The 20,083-nt window shown below is 41.9% G+C and overlaps 1 protein-coding gene across 1 annotated transcript in view; it reads left to right on the top strand.

The window, feature by feature from the left end:
• Positions 1 to 20,083, top strand: part of EPN2 (epsin 2) — a 157,132-nt gene that overhangs the window by 61,517 nt on the left and 75,532 nt on the right. The window contains exons 3-4 of the mRNA XM_004380987.3: positions 16,909 to 17,666; positions 19,527 to 19,697. Coding sequence (XP_004381044.1) covers positions 17,072 to 17,666; positions 19,527 to 19,697 — 766 coding nt within the window. The 5' untranslated portion in view covers positions 16,909 to 17,071. The remainder of the gene's footprint in view (positions 1 to 16,908; positions 17,667 to 19,526; positions 19,698 to 20,083) is intronic.

Raw genomic sequence — 20,083 nt, 5'->3', positions numbered from 1 at the left:
AGCACTTAACCACTGTGCCAACAGGGCTCCTTATTCTTAATAAAATGAAGTGTTAATACAGTTATACAATGTAGGCTTCTGGGGGTTGGGGCTGGAGTGAGTGGGGGCGGGGGGTTGTGGTAGTTGGTAACCTTTGTCCTGGCCATCTCATCCAAGAAAATAAAGTAGACGTCCTGTGGGCCTGCCCAGCCACCTCACCAGCACTCTTTGTAGGCGCAGAAAGATTTGTTTGTCTTGAATAATAAATCCCAACTTAAAGTCAATTTTCTGTCTCCATTAAAAAATATTTAAAATTCTAACAGAGTAGAACTGCACTATAGGATTTTCAAGGAATGACTGATGGATTTGAACTGCCAGCTGTCTGGTTAGCAGCCTTAGCTCTTAACTGCTGTGTCACTAGGGCTCCAAAGTTGTAACAGAATCGTACAAACTTTATTTACCATTTGTTATAAAATAGTTCTGAGTAATATGATGATAGAAATAGATTTCTAAAGGTGTTTCCAGTTCTTGGTGTTCAAATAGCATGCGTCCCTTCTGTTGTCACTGTGGAATTTATGAAAATAAGCACCCCACCCGACACACATACTTTTTTTGCTAACTTTGGTCTAAACTTTTTTTTTTAATTTTTTTTTGTTTGTTGTTGTAGTTTAAATGAAGTGTACATTTCAAGTTAGTCTCCCACACAAAAATTTATACATACATTCTTATGTGACCCTAATTGTTCTCCCCATACTGTGACAGCACACTCCTCCTTTCCACCCCTGATTCCCCACGTCCATTCAGCCAGGTCCTAACCCTCTCTGCCTTCCCATCTCACCTCCGGGCAGAAACTACCCGTTTAGTCTCTTGTATCTACTTGAGCTAAGAGGCACACTCCTTATGAGTATCACTTTATGTCCCACAGTCCAGTCAAATCCCTGTCTGAAGAGTTGGCCTCGGAAATTGCTTTAGTTCTGGGCTGATAGAGAATCCAGGGGCCATGCTTTCTGGGGTTCCTCCAGTCTGTCAGACCATTAAATCTGGTCTTCTTACTAGAATTTGAGTTCTGCACTGCACCCTTCTCCTGCTCCATCAGAGACTCTCTGTTGTGTTTCCTGTCACAGCGGTCATTGGTGGTAGCCAGGCACCATCTAGTTCTTCTGGTCTCAGGCTGATGAAGTTTCTGGTTTATGTGGCCTGGTCTGTCTCTTGGGCTAATACTTCCCTTGTGTCTTTGATGTTCTTCATTCTCCTTTACTCCAGGTAGTTGGGACCAGTTGATGCACCTTAGATGGCCACTTGCAAACTTTTAAGACCCCAGGCGTCACTCACCAAAGTGGGATGTAAAACATTTTCTTAATAAGTGTTGTTATGCCAGTTGACCTAGATGTCCCCTGAAAGCATGGTCCCCAGGCCCCTACCCCTGCTACTCTGTTCCTCAAAGTGTTTGATTGTATTCAGGAAACTTCTTAGCTTTGGTTTAGTCTAGTTGTGCTGACTTCCCCGGTAGTGTGTGCTGCCCTTCCCTTCGCCTAAGATAATCCTTATCTACGATCTAGTTAGTAAGTAACCCTCACCTTCCCTCCCCACCCTCATAACCATCAAAGAATGTTTTCTTCTGTGTTTAAACCTTTTCTTGAGTTCTTATAATAGTGGTCTTATACAATATTTGTCCTTCTCTGACTGACTAAATTCACTCAGCATAATGCAGTCCAGATTTCTCCATGTTATAAGACGTTTCACGGATTCATCGTTGTTCTTTATTGTTGCGTAGTATTCCCTTCTATGGATATACCATAATTTGTTTATCCATTCCTCTGTTGATGGGCACCTAGGTTGTTTCCATCTTTTTGCTATTGTAAGCAGTGCTGCAGTGAACATGGGTGTGCATATATCTATTCGTGTGGCAGCTCTTATTTCTGTAGGATGTATTCCAAGGGGCGGGATAGCTGGATTGTATGATACTTCTGTTTCTAGCTTTTTAAGGCAGTGTCAAATCGATTTGCAAAGTGGTTGTACCATTTTACATTCCCACCAACAGTATATAAGTGCTCCAGTCTCTCCACAAGCTCTCAAGCATTGATTATTTTGTGTTTTTTGGATTAATGCTAGCCTTGTTGGGGTGAGAGGATATCTCATTGTAGTTTTGATCTGCATTTCTCTAATGGCTAATGATCGAGAGCATTTCTTCATGTGTCCGCTAGCCACCTGAATATCTTCTTTGGCAAAGTGCCTGTTCATATCCTTTGCCCATTTTTTAATTGGGTTGTATTTTTGTTGTTGAGGTTTTGCAGTATCTTGTAGATTTTAGACATTAGACGCTGATCGGATTTGTCGTAGCCAAAACTTTTTTCCCAGTTTTTAGGTTGTCCTTTTACTCTTTTGGTGAAGTCTTGATGAGCATAAGTGTTTGATTTTTCAGAGCTCCCATGTATCTAGTCTCTCTTCTGGTGCTTGTGCATTGTTACTTATGGTTCATATTGTGTTTATGCCATGTATTAGGGCTCCAAGCATTGTCCCTATTTTTTCTTCCATAATCTTTATCGTTTTTGATTTTATATTTAAGTCTTTGATCCATTTTGAGTTAGTTTTTGTGCATGGTGTGAGGTATGGGTCTTTTTCAGTTTTTTGCAGATGGATATCCTGTTCTGCCAGCACCGTTTGTTAAAGAGAGTGTCTTTTCCCCAGTTAACGGACTTTGGGCCTTTGTCAAATATCAGCTGCTCATAGGTGGATGAATCTATGTCTGGATTCTCAATTCTGTTCCATTGGTCTATGTATCTGTTGTTGTACCACTACCAGACTGTTTTTACTACCGTGGCGGTATAATAGGTTCTAAAATCAGGTAGTGTGAGGCCTCCCACTTTGTTCTTCTTGAGTAATGCTTTACTTATCTGGGGCCTCTTCCCTTTCCATATGAAGTTGGTGATTTGTTTCTCCATCTCATTAAAATATGCTGGTGGAATTTGGATTGGGATTGCAGTTTGTCTGTGGAGTGCTTTGGGTAGAACCGACATTTCCACAATGTTGAGTCTTCCTATCCACGAGCAAGGTATGTTTTTCCGTTTATGCGGTCTGTTTTGGTTTCTTGCGATAGTTTTCATTGTATAGATCTTTTATGTCTGTGGTTAGATTTACTCCTAAGTATTTTATCTTCTTGAGGGCTATTGTAAATGTTATCAATTTGGTGATTTCCTCTTCGACGTTCTCTTTGTTGGTGTAGAGGAATCCAACTGATTTTTGTATGTTTATCTTGTATCCTGGTACTTTGCTGGAATCTTCTATTAGTTCCAGTAGTTTTCTTGTGGATTCTTTGGGGTTTTCTGTGTATAAAGATCATATCATCTGCAAATAGAGATACTTTTACTTCTTCCCTACCAATTTGGATGCCCTTTATTTGCTTTTCCTAGCATAATTGCTCTGGCTAGGACCTCCAGCACAATGTTGAATATGAGGGCATCCTTGTCTGGTTCCCGTTCTCAAGGAGAATGCTTCCAGACTCTCTCCATTTAGGAGGATGTTGGCTGTTGGCTTTGTATAAATGCCCTTGATTGTACGTAGGAGTTTCCCTTCTATTCCTATTTTGTTGAGAGTTTTTATCATGAATGGGTGTTGGACTTTGTCAAATGCCTTTTCTGCATTAATTGATAAGATCATGTGGTTCTTGTCTTTTGTTTTATTAATGTGATAGATTACATTGATTGTTTTTCTAATGTTGAAGCATCCCTGCATACCTGGTATAAATCCCACTTGACCATGGTGAATTTTGTTTTGATACGTTGTTGAATTCTGTAGGCTAGAATTTTGTTGAGGATTTTTGCATCAGTGTTCATAAGGGATATCGGTCTGTAATTTTTTTTGTGGTGTCTTTCCCTGGTTTTGGTATCAGGGTTATGCTCGCTTTATAGAATGAGTTTGGTAGTATTCCATTCTTTTCTATGCTCTGAAATACTTTTAGTAGTAGTGGTGTTAACTCTTCTCTGACAGTTTGGTAGAATTCTCCGGCGAAACTCTGCACGCCAGGGTTTTTTTTTGTTGGGAGTTTTTTAATTACCTTTTCAATCTCTTCTTTTGTTGGTTTATTTAGTTGTTCTACCTCTGTTTGTGTTAGTTTAGTTAGGTAATGAGTTTCTAGAAATTTGTCTATTTCCTCCAGGTGTTCGAATTTGTTAGAGTAGTTTTTCATAGTATTCTGTTATGATTCTTTTAATTTCAGTTGGGTCTATTGTGATATCACGTATCTCATTTTTTGTATGGGTTATTGGCTTCCTCTCCTGGTTTTCTTTTGTCAGTTTGGCCAATGGTTTATCAATTTTTTTGATCTTTTCAAAGAACCAGGTTTTGGTCTTGTTAACTCTTTGTTTTTTTAATTCTCTATTTCATTTAATTCTGCTCTGATTCTTATGATTCCCTTTCTTCCGTCGCCTGAGGGCTTCTTTTGCTGCTCTCTTTCTGCTTGTTCGAGTTGTAGGGTTAATGTTTTGATTTTGGCCCTTTCTTCTTTTTGGATATGCATTTATTGCTATAAACTGACCTCTGAGCACTGCTTTTGCTGTGTCCCAGAGATTCTGGTAGGATACGTTTTCATTCTCGTTTAATTCTATGAATTTCTTTTTTCTGTTGTTTGTTTCTTCTATAACCTAGTAGGTTTTTGAGGAAGGTGTTGTTCAGTTTCCATGTGTTTGATTGTTTTTCCTTGCTTTTTCTGTTGCTGATTTCTACCTTTATGGCTTTATGATCAGAAAGGATGCTTTGTAATATTTTGATGCTTTGGATTTTGCTAAGGCTTGCTTTATGGCCTAATATGTGGTCTATTCTGGAGAACATTCCATGTGTGTTGGAAAAGAAAGTATACTTGGTTGCTGTTGGGTGGAGTATTGTGTGGTATATGTCTATGAGATCAGGTTGGCTGACTGTAGCATTTAGGTCTTTCATGTCTTTGTTGAGCTCCTTTCTGGATGTTCTGTCCTTCACCGAAAGTGGTGGGTTGAAGTCTCCTACTACTTTTGTGGAGCTGTCTATCTCTCTTTTCAATGCTGTTAGAGTTTGTGTTATGTATTTTGGAGCGCTGTCATTGGCTGTGTAAATATTTATTATAGTTACGTCCTCCTGGTGTGTTGACCTTTTAATCATTATATAGTGTCCTTCCTTATCCTTTGTGGTGGGTTTTACTTTAATGTGTATTTTGTCAGAGATTAATATTGCCACTCCTGCTGTTTTTTTAGTGTTGTTTGCTTGATATATTTCTTTCCATCCTTTGAGTTTTAGTTTGTTTGTGTCTTTAAGGTGTGTCTTTGGTAGGCAGCATATAGACGGATGGTGTTTTTTTAATCCAGTCTGCCCCTCTCTGTCTCTCTATTGGTGCATTTAGTTCATTTACAGTCGGTGTAATTATTGATAGGTATGAGTTTAGTGCTGTCATTTTGATGTCTTTTTTTGTGTGTTGTTGACTGTTCCACTTAATTTTCTGTGCTGAGTCATTTTTCTTTATGTATTTTCTTTTCATCTTTTTCAGTGTTGTTGATTTTGTGTTTGCTGGGTCTTTATTATATTTTTATTGTTTTTTATTTTGATATTTGGATTATTAGTTTCCTTTGTGGTTGCGTTAATATTTACCCCTATTTTTCTAAGTTTATGCCAGTCTTTTATTTCTTTATATCTCCTTGACTTCCTCTCCTTATGAAAAATCTATGTTTACATTTTTTAGTCCCTCTATTTTGTTTTAATGTTGTCATCTTTTACTTATTGGCATCTCTGTTTCCCTATTTTCAGTGTTTTAGCTTTGATTTATTTTTGTGACTTCCCTATCTGGGTTGATATCTGGTTGCTCTGTCCTGTGTTCTAGTCTTGGGTTGTTATCTTGATGTTACTGATTTTCTAACCAGAGGACTCCCTTTAGTATTTCTTGTAATTTTTGTTTGGTTTTTGCAAATTCCCTAAACTTTTGTTTATCTAGAAATGCCCTAAGTTCACCATCATTTTTGAGAGACAGTTTTGCTGGATATATAATTCTTGGCTGGCAATTTTTTTCCTTCAAAGCTTGATATATTTCATCCTATTGCCTTCTTGCCTGCATTGTTTCTGCTGAATAGTCCGAGCTTATTCTTACTGACTCTCCTTTGTGGATGATTTTTTGTTTATCCCTAGCCACTCTTAATATTCTCTCTTTATCTTTCGTTTTGTTGGTTTGATTATGTCTTGGTGACTTTCTTTTGGGATCTACCTATGTGGGGTTCGGTGAGCATCTTGGATAGACATCTTGTCATCTTTCACGATATCAGGGAAGTTTTCTCCCAACAAATCTTCACCAATTCTCTCCATATTTTCTGTTATCCACCCCGCCTCCCCGTTCTGGTACTCCAGTCACTCGTAGGTTATTCCTCTTGATAGAGTCCCACATAATTCTTAGGGTTTTTTAATTTTTTTTGATCCTTTTATCTGATTTTTTTCTCAAATAAGTTGGTTTCAAATGCTTTATCTTCAGTCTCACTAATTCTGACTTCCATTGCCTCACTTTTTCTCCTGTGACTTTCAGTTGTCTAATATTGAAATTTTGTTGTTAATCGTCTCGATTTCTGATTGCTGTATCTCTGTGGATTCTTGCAGCCTGTTAAATTTGTCATTATGGTCTTCTCTCATCTTCTTATGTTCCTCTGTTGATTGGTATGCATTTTTCCTCATTTCCTTCCTGTTCTCTTGAAGGGTTCTGTATATTAATCTTTTGTATTCTGAACTCTGGTAATTCCAAGGAATTCTCCCCCTCTGGAAATTTCTAGATTCTTTATTTTAGGAGCTTTCTGAAACCATCATGGTCTGCCTCTTTCTGTGATTTGATACCGACTGTTGTCTCTGAACCATCAGTGAGTTATTATATTTATTTTATTTTATGTTTGCTTACTGTGTCTTAGCTTCTTGTTTTGTTTTGATGTGACAAATAGGCTGCTCGTGTGAGCCAGCCTGATCACCGACACCCCTGAAGCTGCAGTGTCCTGCCGCCAGGTGGCTAGACCTGCCATTAAGTATGTGAGCCCAGGAGTCTGCTCACTCCTCCTGTATAGATTCAGCTCAGGTGTTCAAGTAGTTGGCCACCAAGTGTGTGGTGCAGGCTGTCACCTACAGTCCTAGACAGGCATGGGTGATTGGTGTAGGCACAGGCATCCATCTGCAGCAAGGGGTGCAGGGTGCCAGTGGCCGCCTTAAAGTGTCTAGGAGGAAAGCATGTCCATGTTTCCTAGAGCGCGTAAGTAGGTGGCTTTTGCAGCCTGACTATGAGCACCCAGTGCTGTTGGCTGTAAAGTCTGGGGGGTACCACTTATTCTTGGACCCCTGTCGTTGTTGACCAGGTGGTGTGTGTGGAGCCACCAGTCCTCAGGCCCCTGGTGTTTGTAGGTGACGACCCTGCTTAATGGGCAGAGCAGTGTCAAATGGCATGAACCTGCCACTTCTCAAGTGAAACCTTTGAAGTTAGACTTCAGGTATATTCCTTGTTGTACTGTGGTAATGAGGGCCTGTGCTGCTGAAATGAGCCCACACAAATCTCCGTGGGGGAAAAGGCACACAAAGTCTGTGGACCCCTTATGCCTGTGCCTAGGCAAAGGAGCTGTGCCTACCCTGAGTTCCTGGCTTTGGGGAGCCGGCAGATTATTTTTAATCCAGTTTGTAGATTTATTCTGTTTCCAAGGCCGGGAGAATGGCTCAGGGCGCATGACGGGTCCTACTTCCGGCCCCCAGGACTCGGCAACCACTGAAGCTGTCCCGGACTCAGTGCAGAGCAGCTAGCGGGGAGGTAAATGGGAGAGATGTTTTTCCCAGAGGGGTGTTTTTTATCCGTATGGTAGGCTAGATGGAAGTACTTATCTTTTGCCGATCGAGTGCTGCTTCTCACTGGTTCTGGATGCCAGAGCAGAGTCTCTGTTGCTGGGTCTTTCCCAATGTGGAAAACTCCTCCAAGCACCGTTGTTTGCCTTGTCGCACACCATGAACTGATCTGGCCTGAAGGTCTCTGGCCCCCGCCGGGTCGGGTCTGGCAACTCCTTGCTGCTTCTAAACCGTATCTCCCTCCTCCTGCCCCTCAGTCTGATTCCTCAACTTTGCGTTTGCTGTTCAGGGCTCCTAGATTGTCCTATATAATTGATTCACTTGTTTTTTTGGGTCTTTGTTGCAAGAGGGCTCACCGGAAGCATCTGACTACTCAGCCACCTTTGCCCCGCCCTCTTGAGTTGGTCTTTTTGATGGTGTGAAGTAGGTGTCCAACTTCATTCTTTTGCATCTGAAGATCCAGTTGTCCCAGCACATTTGTTGAGGAGACTAGTCTTTTCCCATTGAATGGGTTTGCTACCGTTGTAGAAAATCAATCGACAATATATGTGAGAGTTTATTTCTGGATTCTCAATTGTATTCTACAGATCTATATACTTATCCTTATGTTAGTACCACACTGTTTTGATTACTGTAACTGTGTAGTAAATTTTGAATTCAGAAGTTGTGAGTCCTCCAACTTCGTTCTTGTTTTTCAAGATTGTTTTGGCTATCCTTGGTCCCTTGAAATACCGTATAGATTTTATGAAGGGTCTTTTCATTTCTGCAAAACAGAAATTTGCTTTCTCACAGTTTAGGAGGGCAGAAGTCTGAATGCAGAATGCTGGCTCGAGGGGATGGCTTTCTCTCTCTCTTGGCTCTTGAGGAAGGTCCTTGTCTCTTTAGCTTCTGCTTCCTTGTTCCTTCGAGATCTCTATGTGTTTTGGCATATGTTTTTACTCCATCTCTGCTCTTCTTGCTTGTTTTGTCTGTTTTATATCTCAAAAGAGATTGACCCAAGATACACCTTACACTAATCCTGCCCCATTAATACAACAAAGACAGCCCATTCCTAAATGGGATTATAACCACAGGGATAGGGGTTAGGATTTATGACATATGTATTTGGGGGACATAATTCAATCCATAATATAGATACTGCATTAATTCTTTAGATCACTTTGGGTAGTACCCTCATCTTTACAGTATTAAGTCCTCCAATTTATGAACACAAGATGTCTTTACATTTATTTAGGTAGCCTTTCATCTCTTTCTGTTATGTTTTGTAGTTTTCAGTGTACAAGTCTTATGCCTCCTTGGTTAAATGTATTCTTAACTGTTTTATTCTTTTTGATGCTGTTGTAAGTGGAATTATTTTCTTCTTCTTTTTTTCTAGTTAACTCATTTATTTATTTATTGCAATATTTTAAATTGTGTTTTTGGTGAAAGTTTACACAGCAAAGTAGGTTCCCATTTAGCAATTTCTGTACATATTGTTCAGTGACATTTGTTATATTTTTCACAGTGTGTCAGCATTCTCATTTCCATTTTGGTTGTTCCATTTCCATTAATCTGTCTTCCCTGTCCCCCCTTAACTTTCTCATATTATCTTCCAGGAACTTCATAGTTTTAACTTTAACATGTAGGTCTTTGATCCATTTTGAGTTAGTTTTTATATACGATGTGAGGTATTGATCCTGTTTCATTTTTCTGCACATGGATATCTAGTTTCACCAGTACCATTTGTTAAAGAGACTGTTTCTTCCCGTTTGAATGGACTTTGACCCTTGTCAACAATCAGCTGCCCATAGATGGATAGATTTACTTCTGAGTTCTCTATTCTATCCATTACCGGGATGTTTTGTACGTATAGTATGTATAGGCTTCAGTATGGCTCTAGCTATTCAGGGCCTCTTTCCTTTCCATATAAAGTTGGTGATTAGTTTTTCCATTTCAGTAAAGAATGTTGTTGGAATTTGGATCAGGATTGCATTATATCTTTAGATCGCTTTGGGTAGTATTAACATTTTTACAATGTTAAGTCTTCTAATCCATGAGGATGGAATGTTCTTCCATTTATGAAAATCTCTTTCAGTTTCTTGCAGTAGTGTTTATAGTTTTCACTGTATAGGTATTTTATATCCCTGATTAGGTTTATTCCTAGGTATTGTATCCTTTTGGAGACTGTTGTTTTCTTGGTTTCATTTTTGGAGTTTCCTTTTTAGTATAAAGGAACCCAATTGATTTTTGTGTGTTGATCTTGTACCCTACAACGTTGCTGAACTCTTCTGTTAGATCCAGCAGTTCTCTTGTGGAATCTTTAGGGTTTTCTGTGTATAAGATCATGTCATCTGTAAATAGAGACAGTTTTATACTTTTTCCTTTTCAATTTGGATACCTTTATTTCCCTTTCTTCCCTTATTGCTCTGGCTAGGACTTCCAGTATACAATATTGAATAAGAGTTGTGATGGTGAGCATCCTTGTCTCATTCCCATTCTCAAGGGGAAGGCTCTCAGTCTTTATTCACTGGGAATAATTTTGGCTATTGGTTTTGCATATATGCCTTTAATTGTGTTGAGGATTTTCTTTTCTATTCCTATTTTGCTGAGAGTTTTTATCAGGAAAGGGTGTTGGATTTTATCAAATGCCATTTCTACATCAATTGAGATGATCATGTGATTCTTTTCCTTTTGTTTTATGTGGTGAATTAATTTATTGATTTTTTAATGTTGAACCACTCTTGCATTCCTGGAGTGAATTTCACCAGAACATGATGTATGAATTGCTTAATGTGTTGTTGAATTCTGTTCACTAGAATTTTGTTGAGAATTTTTGCTTCTATATTCATGAGGGATATTGGCCTGTAATTTTCTTTTTTTGTGATGTCTTTACCTGGCTTTGGTATTAGGGTGATGCTGGCTTCATAGAGTGAGTGAGGGAGCTTTCCTTCCTCTTCTTTTGGAATAGTTTGAGTAGAATTGAGGTCATCCCTTCTCTGAATATTTGGTAAAATTCCTCAGTGAATACATCTGGGCCAGGGATTTTTTTTTTTTTTTTTGGTTGGGGGGTTTTTTTTTTTTTTTAATGACATATTCAATCTGTTCTTTTGTTATGGGTCTGTTGAGATTTTCTATTTGTGTTAGTTTAGGTAGGTAGTGTATTTCTAGAAATTTGTCCATTTCTTCTAGGTTTTCATATATGTTAAAGAGTACAATTTTTCATAGTATTTTGTTATGCTCTTTCTTTTTCTCAGTTGGGTCTGTTGTAATGTCTCCAATTTCATTTCCTATTTTGGCTATTTGCATCCTCTCATTTTCTTTTTTCAATTTGGCCAGTAGTTAGTCAATTTTATTGATCCTGTCGAAGAACCAATGTCTATCTTGTTGGTTGTTTCTGTTTTCTATTTCATTTATTTCTGCAGTGATCTTTATTATTTCCTTTCTTATGGTAGCTTTGGTCTTTTCACTTCCATTTTTATTTAAGTTGTCAAGTTAAGTTATTAATTTTGGACCTTCTTTTTTGATTTATCCGTTTATTGCTATAAATTTTTCTCTGAGCACTGCTTTTGCTGCATCTCAAAGGTTTTGGTATGTTGTGTTATCGTTCTTGTTTGATTCTAAGTATTTTTAATTTCACTTGTGATTTCTTCTATGACTCAATAGTTTTTTTTTTAAGTAGTGTGTTAGTTTCCGTGTATTTATTTTCCTTGTTCTTCCTGTTATTGATATCTAGTTTCATACTGTTATAGTCAGAGAAGATGCTTCGTATAATTTCAGTCTTTTTAAATTTGTTGATGATTTGTGGCCTAAAATATGGTCTATCCTGGAGAACGTTCCATGTGCGTTGGGGAAGAATGTGTATTGTGCTGTTGTTGGGTGGTGTGTTCCATAGATGTGAGGTCCAGTTGGTTAATAGTGTTGTTTAGATCTTCTGTATCTTCATTGGTTTTCTTTCTCGTTGTTCTGTACATCACCAGAGGTTCTATGTTAAAATCTTGTACTATTATTGTAGATCTATTTCTGTCTTTCATTCTGTTACAGTTTCTTCTATAAATTTTGGAGCTTGGGCATTGGGTGCATAAATATTTATAATTGTCATTTTTTTTGGTGAATTGACCCTTTAATCATCGCATAATGTCCTTCTTTGTCTCTTATGATGGATTTTGACTTAAAATCTATTTTGTCAGATATTAATATTGCCATTCCTGCTCTCTTTTTGTTACTGCTTGCTTGGTATATTTTCCCCCATCCTTTGATTTTTCACCCATTCATGCCTTGGGTCTAAGATGTGTATCTTGTATGTAGCATATTGATGGGTCTTTTTTTTTTTTTAAATCCGTTCTGCCACTTTCTGCCTTGACTGGTCTATTTAATTCATTTACGTTCAGTCTGATTATTGATAGGTAAGAATTTACTGCTGCCGTTTTATTATACTTTTTTTGTGGTGTTAATGGTTTCTTTGTTCTTTACTTCCTGTGCTGAGTTCTTTTTGTATATAGATTTTCTTTTCCTTTCATTTATTATTATTGTTGTGTTTACTGGGTTTTTTTTTCGTTTTTCTTTTGGTGAGTAGATTTATTAATTTTCTTTGTGGTTAAAACAGTCTGTTATACTTGAAATCGCCTTGAATTCCTCTCCATATGGAAGATATGTAACTACACCATTCATTCCTCCTTTTGTTTTCAAGTTGTTGTCGATTATAATTTTATATCTCTGGTTCCCTGTAATCAATTTTGTAGCTTTATTTTGCTTTTGTGAAGTCTTTATCTGGCTTAGTATCTGTGTGTTGCTTCAGATATTTTTATCTCAGATTGTTGTCTGATGTCGTTGGTTTGCTACTGAAGTTCTCCTTTTAATATTTTTTGTAGGGCTGTTGTGGGTTACAAATTCCCTTAATTTCTGCTTGTCTGGTATTTTTCTAATTTTGCTCTCATTTTAGAAAGACAGTTTTGCTGGATATATGATTCTTGGTTGGCAGTTCTTTTCTTTCAGGGCTTGGTATATGTCATCCCATTGCCTTCTTGTCTGCATGGTTTCTGATGAGAAATCAGCACTTAGTCTTATTGATGCCCCTTTGTAGGTGATATTTCACTTTTTATGAGCTGCTTTCAAAATTCTTTCTTTGTCTTTGGTTCTGGAAGGTGATTATGATACGTCTTGGTGAATTTCTCTTGCGGTCTATCATGTATGGAGTTCGTTGAACTTGGATGTAAATCTTCTCATCTTTCATGATATTTGGGAATTTCTCTGCCATTATATCTTCAAAAATTCTCTCTGTACTCTTTTTTTCTCTCTTACCTTTCTGGGATTCGTAATATGTGTATACTGTCCTCCTGTTGATGGGTCCCATATAACCCTTAGGCTTTCTTCATTTTTCTTTAGTCTTTTTTCTGATTGTTCCTCAAATTAGGATTGAGGGATTTGTCCTCTGTTTCACTGATTCTTTCTTCCAGTGATTCAGTTCTGCTTCTGTGGCCTTCCATTGAGTTGTTTATTTCTGATATTTTATTGCAAAGCCTCTGAATTTATAGTTGTTGTTTTTGTCTGGTTTCTGTTTTTCTGTTGTGTTTGTCATTTTGTTCTTGTATTGTTTTCCTGAATTCTTCTAGATTTTTTCTGTGTGTGTGTGTGTGTGTGTGTGCGTGTATCTCTTTGAGGAGCCTAAATATTAGTCTTTTGAATTCCTTGTCAGATAGTTCTGTTATCGGTTCTTCCTCAGAATGATTTTTCATCCTTTTATTTTGCTCATTTACTTTAACCTTATCCTGCTTCTTCATATGGTGGACAGGTTGCTGGGGGTGCCTTGCTTCGCAGGCCAGGTGGGGTGCACAGTGGGCTTGGGCCAGGCAAGAGGAGTGGTTGGCAGCTCTCCAGGGTTTTTCACCCTGCAGGCCAGGCTGGAGGGAGTGATGAATGTGTCTCTGGGCTCCTTGCTGCATGGGCTGGGCTGTGTAGGGGGAGCAGTGGGCATGTCACCAGGTTTCTATTGTATTTCATTAGGGTTCTATTTTATTTGTTTATATATTTCTTTATTGATTGTATGCTTGTCTCGTTTTGCTTTTGATATATCTAGAGCTTAGCTTTTTCCTTTTCTGTTTATATTGTTTGTCTTTCTTTGGATTGTTTTAATTGATATTTCTTTGTAGTATTGTTTTGTGTATGACTACAATGCTGCCAGTTAGAAGTGATTCTCTCTCACTGGTGGGTATATAGTCACATACACACGGGAGTCTTCTGTCACTGGGCACGTATGTCTTCCCTTGTAGATTTGTGTGAAGGTGTGCGAGCAGGACCCTTCCCCATTGTGGGGCTCCAGGTGTCTGGTGGTCAGGATCCCACCACAGCTCTTAGGGGGCCGTATGGTCCTTCTACACTGGCCTGTGCTGTTAGTGCGGCTTCTGGAGAGCAGGACGGGTCAACCCAGGGATGCAGTACACCTCTACTGGGTGAGGGAGGCCCTCTGCTTAGTTATGGATTGGTGTCTTAGTGGTGGGGGGAGTGCTGAGGGTCTCTGCACATGTTCAGATGGACTGAGGAAATAGGTAGAGTGTGGGAGGGGCACGTGGTGGAGCCCTGGTGGTGCAGTGGTTAAGAGCTTGGCCGCTAACCAAAAGGTCAGCAGTTTGAATCCACCAGCTGCTCCTTGGAAACCCTGTGGGGCTGTTCTGCTCTGTCCTGTAGGGTCGCTATGAGTCAGAATAGACTTGGTGGCAACAGGTTTTATGGGAGGGGTGTGCGGTGGGTAGGTCGCTGGGGGTGCCTTGCTTCACAGGCCAGGTGGGGTGCACAGTGGGCTTGGGCCGGGCAAGAGGAGTGGTTGGCAGCTCTCCAGGGTTCTTCACCCTGCAGGCCAGGCTGGAGGGAGTGATGAGTGTGTCTCTTGGCTTCTTGCTGCATGGGCTGGGATGTGTAGGGGGAGCAGTGGGCGCATCACCAGGCTTCTCCCTGAGTGGGCTGGGCTGGGTGGTGGGAGTTGCGGATGTGTCTATGGGTGCCTAATAGCATGGGTGGCAGGGCGGGGAGTGGTGTGCCTGTCTCTGGGCTCCTTGCTTTGCTGCCTGGTGGCAGGAGCTGTGCACATGTCTCTAGGGCTCGTCTCTGTGCCAGCTGGGTCGGGGGAGCAGTGGGTGTGTGGAGCGTTGGGCAAGTTGCTGAGGGTACCTTGCTGTGTGGGCAGTCGGAGTGGGGGCTACTCAAACCCAAGGGGTAGGGGGATTGGCATGGGGCTGGTCAAGGGGGAAAGTTCTGATCATTACCCTGCTATTTAACTGTTCAATGAATGTCTCCTGCCCCAATGGTCATGCACCACTGTTGATAGGAAGTCCTGTCACTAGTTTCTAGATCCCTCCCTTCTCTGTGTTTTCCAGGGACTCTGAAGCTCTCTCCCACTTTCCTGCATCTTCCCTCTTCCCTCCACAGAGCTGCACTCCCTGTCTTAACAGTCCCCTGTCCTGAGGCTCCAATGATTTTACCCCATTTTGCTCCAGTGGTACTTCCGTGTGTTTCCCTAGTTTCAAAGCTGTGGGACTCTCTCCTGTCTCTTTCTTGAGCTAGTTTGGTCCCGGCACACAACCTCCCTGCCTCGTTTCTCTCTAGGTTTGTTCACTCAGTATCTCTGTCTCTAGCTGTTTTTTCTGTGAAGCTGCCTCCCTGGACTCCTTACCTAGGGATATTGTTTGCTGCCATCTCAAGATGGCCATGCAGTGTTGAGCCAGCCAGTTGGGCAGGGACTCTCTGAGAATCTCTGCATTCTTATTGATTTCATTCTCTTTCCAGTCATTGCTCACTCCAGTTCTTCAGCCTTCCCTGTGATGTTCAGGGATCCAGGGTCATTGTTTGTATCTGTTCCACTTGGTTTCTCAAGTCTTTGTTTTGGGGGGACGTTAAAGTGCATCTGTCTAAGCTGCAATCTTCTTACCTTTCTGGAATTATTTTCTTAATTTCCTTTTCAGATTGTTCATTTCTATTGTATAGAAATACAACAGTTTCCTTATTTTTTCAAAGAGGAATCATCTGCATAACCACTTCTTTCTTGCTCTCTGTCCCTTTCCCGTAATCAGTTTTATTCAGCTCTGAAGAGCCTACTGAGTGTTATTTCTGGCAGAAAATCCTTCCTACACCCCCTTTGCAGCCCCAAAGACTGAGTTGGTTGTTCTGCCTTTGTGCCCCCAGATCCCCCTTTGCTCACCTCCATCCCCCACTAGACTGCAGCCATCTTGAAAGCAAGGACATTGTTACCTGTTTCATCCATCTGTTCAGCAATGCCTGTCTCCCTGTGCCAGGCATAGTGCTGGGTGCTGCGTCCTGCTCAGTGAGCAACACAGGTGGGGGTCCCCAAACTTGTGAAGCAGTTGGGGACGTGGACCTAACTTTAGCTCAGTAAATGTTTCTCATCAAAAGAAGAGAGAGAATGGATGTGTTTGGAGTGTAGGGCTGGGTAGACTAGTTAGCATGTAATCTTGAGTCTCAATTTTCTCCTCTGTGAATGAGGGAGTCGGACTAGAACCGAATATTTTTAAGATTGTATTAGCTTGGGTCAGATGTTGGAGGCTTTTGGAAGCCAGATGGAGGTCTTCAGCCTTGCTGTAGGAAATCAGTCATGAATCTTTATAAATCCTTAAGCAGGGAAGGTCAGGAGAAGAGTGGTGCTCAAGGAAAAATCCAAAGCCAAGATGTTAAATAAGTTTAAAGGTATAGACAGGTATTTTGGGTTAAGATATACCTGAAGTGAGGGGCTTTCTTGCCGTATGTGTAATTTAAAATCTGTCAGGATTGACTTCCCCCAATATTCTGATTCTTTTGCCAGGCAGTGAAAGTACGGCACGCAAAATGGTCATTCCAGTAGGGAAAAAAAAACCCAAACCTGTTGCTGTCGAGTCGACAGGTTCCAGTAGAAGTGTTTTGAAAACAGAACAATAGTCATGATGTTTACTTCTTTTCTTCCAAAAAGAAGTAAATTTGAGTTTAAAGTTTATTCATTATTAACTTATAATATTTATCTTAGTTTTGAAAGAAAGACGGCTTCTCTTTCATACCCCAAAACCTGAGGCCTGCAAACATGTCTGAGCCCACGTCTTCCCACTGTGGGGGACTCAGGTCACAGTGGAGTGTTTTCTTTCTTTCTTTCTGTAGGTCATGGCTTCCCAAGGCCAAGGCTCCAGCGGAGGAAATTATTGTTCAGGGATCTAACTCCAGGTTGGTTACGGAAACTGACCCTTCATAGGGCGTGAGCTTACTGAGAACAGGAAAGTTTTTCACTTTAAAAGTCTTTAAATTTGGAACAAAGAAAATAAAAATGACGACTTCGTCTATCAGACGGCAGATGAAGAACATTGTGAATAATTACTCAGAAGCTGAAATAAAAGTCCGGGAAGCTACCTCCAATGACCCGTGGGGTCCGTCCAGCTCCCTGATGACAGAGATCGCAGATCTGACCTACAATGTGGTGGCCTTCTCAGAGATCATGAGCATGGTGTGGAAGCGACTCAATGACCATGGCAAGAACTGGCGGCACGTGTACAAGGCACTCACGCTGCTGGACTACCTCATCAAGACAGGCTCTGAGCGGGTGGCCCAGCAGTGCCGTGAGAACATCTTTGCCATCCAGACCCTGAAGGACTTCCAGTACATCGACCGTGATGGCAAGGACCAGGGCGTCAATGTGCGCGAGAAGTCTAAGCAGCTGGTGGCCCTCCTCAAAGATGAGGAGCGACTGAAGGCTGAGAGGGCCCAGGCCCTCAAAACCAAAGAGCGCATGGCCCAGGTTGCCACGGGCATGGGCAGCAACCAGATCACCTTCGGCCGTGGCTCCAGCCAGCCCAACCTCTCCACCAGCTACTCCGAGCAGGAGTATGGCAAGGCTGGGGGCTCGCCAGCTTCCTACCATGGCTGTGAGTACTCGTGGAGCCTCCACCCCTTGCCCGAGCTCTCGCTGTGTGAGACACAGCTGTGCCGGGCCACAGGTGGCCAGGTGCTCTAGGCTGAGGGCGATAGCCAGTGCAGAGCTTCTAGGACCCAGACAACACACCCCTTGGTCTGGGTGGAGTTATGGCAATGAAGGGTCCTTCAGTCCATTGACTGGGCTCGCTGGGTAGTACCAGAGGTCCTGGGCTTCTTGGTAGTTCTGTTTCTGTACATGTAGGCAGGGGCTTGCACCCTCAGGAGGAAGGTGGGCAAAGAGGGGTGATCTAGAGGAGTCCGAGGAGGGATCTAGAGCAGAGGGGTTATCTTGCTGCACAGGCATTGGGGATTGACTATGTTTGGTAGTTAGGAAGAAATGACTCCTCTTTCTTGATGATCTTGTTTCTTTAATGTTATATTAAATGTGTTTCTGATGACTGAGCTGCAGGTCTCCTGAATGCCTCAGTGTATTATTCTACTTCAGTAGCACAAAGCGTGAAGAGCAAGCATCTCTGTCTAACGTAAAATGAGAAAAGCCCAAAACCTCTACAGATTTTTAGAGTGCTCAAGGCCCCCTTTTTAAAAATGCACACAGGATCTCTTCATGATGTGGATGCACGGCTGGGTCTGTATTGAGTGGGCTGTCTGTTCTATTTTTGCATGTAGGGCTTCTTTGGGTTTTTGCCTGACTCTGCAGCATTCAGAAGAGATTTCAGGGAGCAGAAGTGGAGTTCAGGGGCTGACGGAGCTGGTTTCTGTAAGCCACATTGAACATCATGGCCATTGGCTGAGAGTGATCTCAGGAATGGGTGCCCCTCCATCTTCACAGAGCCAGCCCCCACACTGGGGATGAGCAGCACTAGCTGCCTGCGGATAGGAAGCTGCTGAAATTGTATCACCTGGGTGGACTAAAGGGCAGATCCCTACACCCTTTCTTTTTGGAGTCAGTGATACTACGTCAACATAAAAGAAAAAAAAAGAGTTTTTAAAGGAAGTTGTTTGTAGTTTGACAAACTCCTGTCAACCCTTGCTGACTGACAGTGGTTCTGCTACCAGACCACTTACTAATGTTTCCTGCTTTGGCAGGTTTCAATTTGATGTTCCACCATGATCACCAGCATTTTGAGAAGTGAGTCAGATAGGCTATTTGCATATTGAAGTCAGATTTCCTGCCCCTAGGAATTCTAAATGGTCATCAAGCTTGGAGTAGATTGTATTTTCTTGTCCTGTTTCTAGTTAATGTCATTTTTTTTTCTCAATTTGAATTCCTCTGTTTAAGCAAAGGTTGTGACATTCGTGAAACCACTTGAAAAAAAATTTAAATTTAATCTTCAGAAGTCTCCCTCTGGATTAAGTTGAACCAAAGATTGCCCTTTGAGAAGTGAAATTGTCTTTATTTCTCTCAAGGGCCTTTCTCCCACCCTCTACCCCAGGAAAGTCTTCCTTTAGGCAGTCGTCCCACTGTGTGGTGAGGAGAGCACTTCTCTTCAGATGCCTTCCATACTCATTATTCTCATAAAGCGAGAGTATACAAAGGAGTTGACGTGCCAGCACATTTCATAACCAGTGTGTGGAACGTTCCTGGTGCAGGAGCGTGGGGCCCTCATCCTCACGCCGACCTGTGCCTTTAGTCACATCTCCCACTGGGCTCCTCTGGTCCCTGCTCTGAGGACTCTGGCTCCCTCAGGCCTCGAGCTCCAGCTGTGTGTTCAAGTTGGGGTGTCGCCAGTGGCCATGGGGGCGGCAGGCCTTGGAGCGGCCTGCCTATGTGTGTGCCCTCTTACAGAGGCTGCTGTGGTCCTCTAATGGCGTGTTTCTCTGTATATGTGTGTGTGTGTCCCTGCCCACAGCGCCAGAGGCCTCGCTGTGCCCCCAGCACCACGCAGGTGCCCCGCTGGGTCAGAGTGAGGAGCTGCAGCCGTTGAGCCAGCGCCATCCCTTCCTGCCACACCTGGGGCTGGCTGCCCACCCAAATGGGGACTGGTCCCAGCCCTGCCTCACTTGTGACCGTGCAGCCCGAGGTGGGATGGCGGTTTGCTTTTCTCATTCCTAGAAATACTGTGCAGCCTGCTGGGGTGTGCTTGCCGGGCCAGTACAGCCAACTCTCTCCCTGCCTCCTTCTGGGCCTAGCGGACCCAGGACTCCTTCTCCTGTCTCCCAGGACCTGTGGTCTGACCATGCTCACCTCTCACCGTCACACATCACCTGCTAGAAGCTCTGCTGTAGGTGCAGTAGAAGAATTGCTATTTGCGCAAGGCATGGGGTGTCTCCACGCCCTGAGAAGTTGGAGGTGGGCTCTGTGTCTACCCAGACAAGTGTGTCAGTGGTGTGTCAGACCACATGGCTTATTGAACCAGAAACGTGTGGCTTAAAATTTCACATGCCAGACAAGCAGATGGTCCTCGGT

Source organism: Trichechus manatus, unplaced genomic scaffold, assembly GCF_000243295.1.
Source record: "Trichechus manatus latirostris isolate Lorelei unplaced genomic scaffold, TriManLat1.0 scaffold00080, whole genome shotgun sequence".
Classification (NCBI taxonomy): domain Eukaryota; kingdom Metazoa; phylum Chordata; class Mammalia; order Sirenia; family Trichechidae; genus Trichechus; species Trichechus manatus.
Note: the sequence above shows the minus strand (reverse complement) of the source record. Positions and strands in the feature narration are given on the sequence as shown.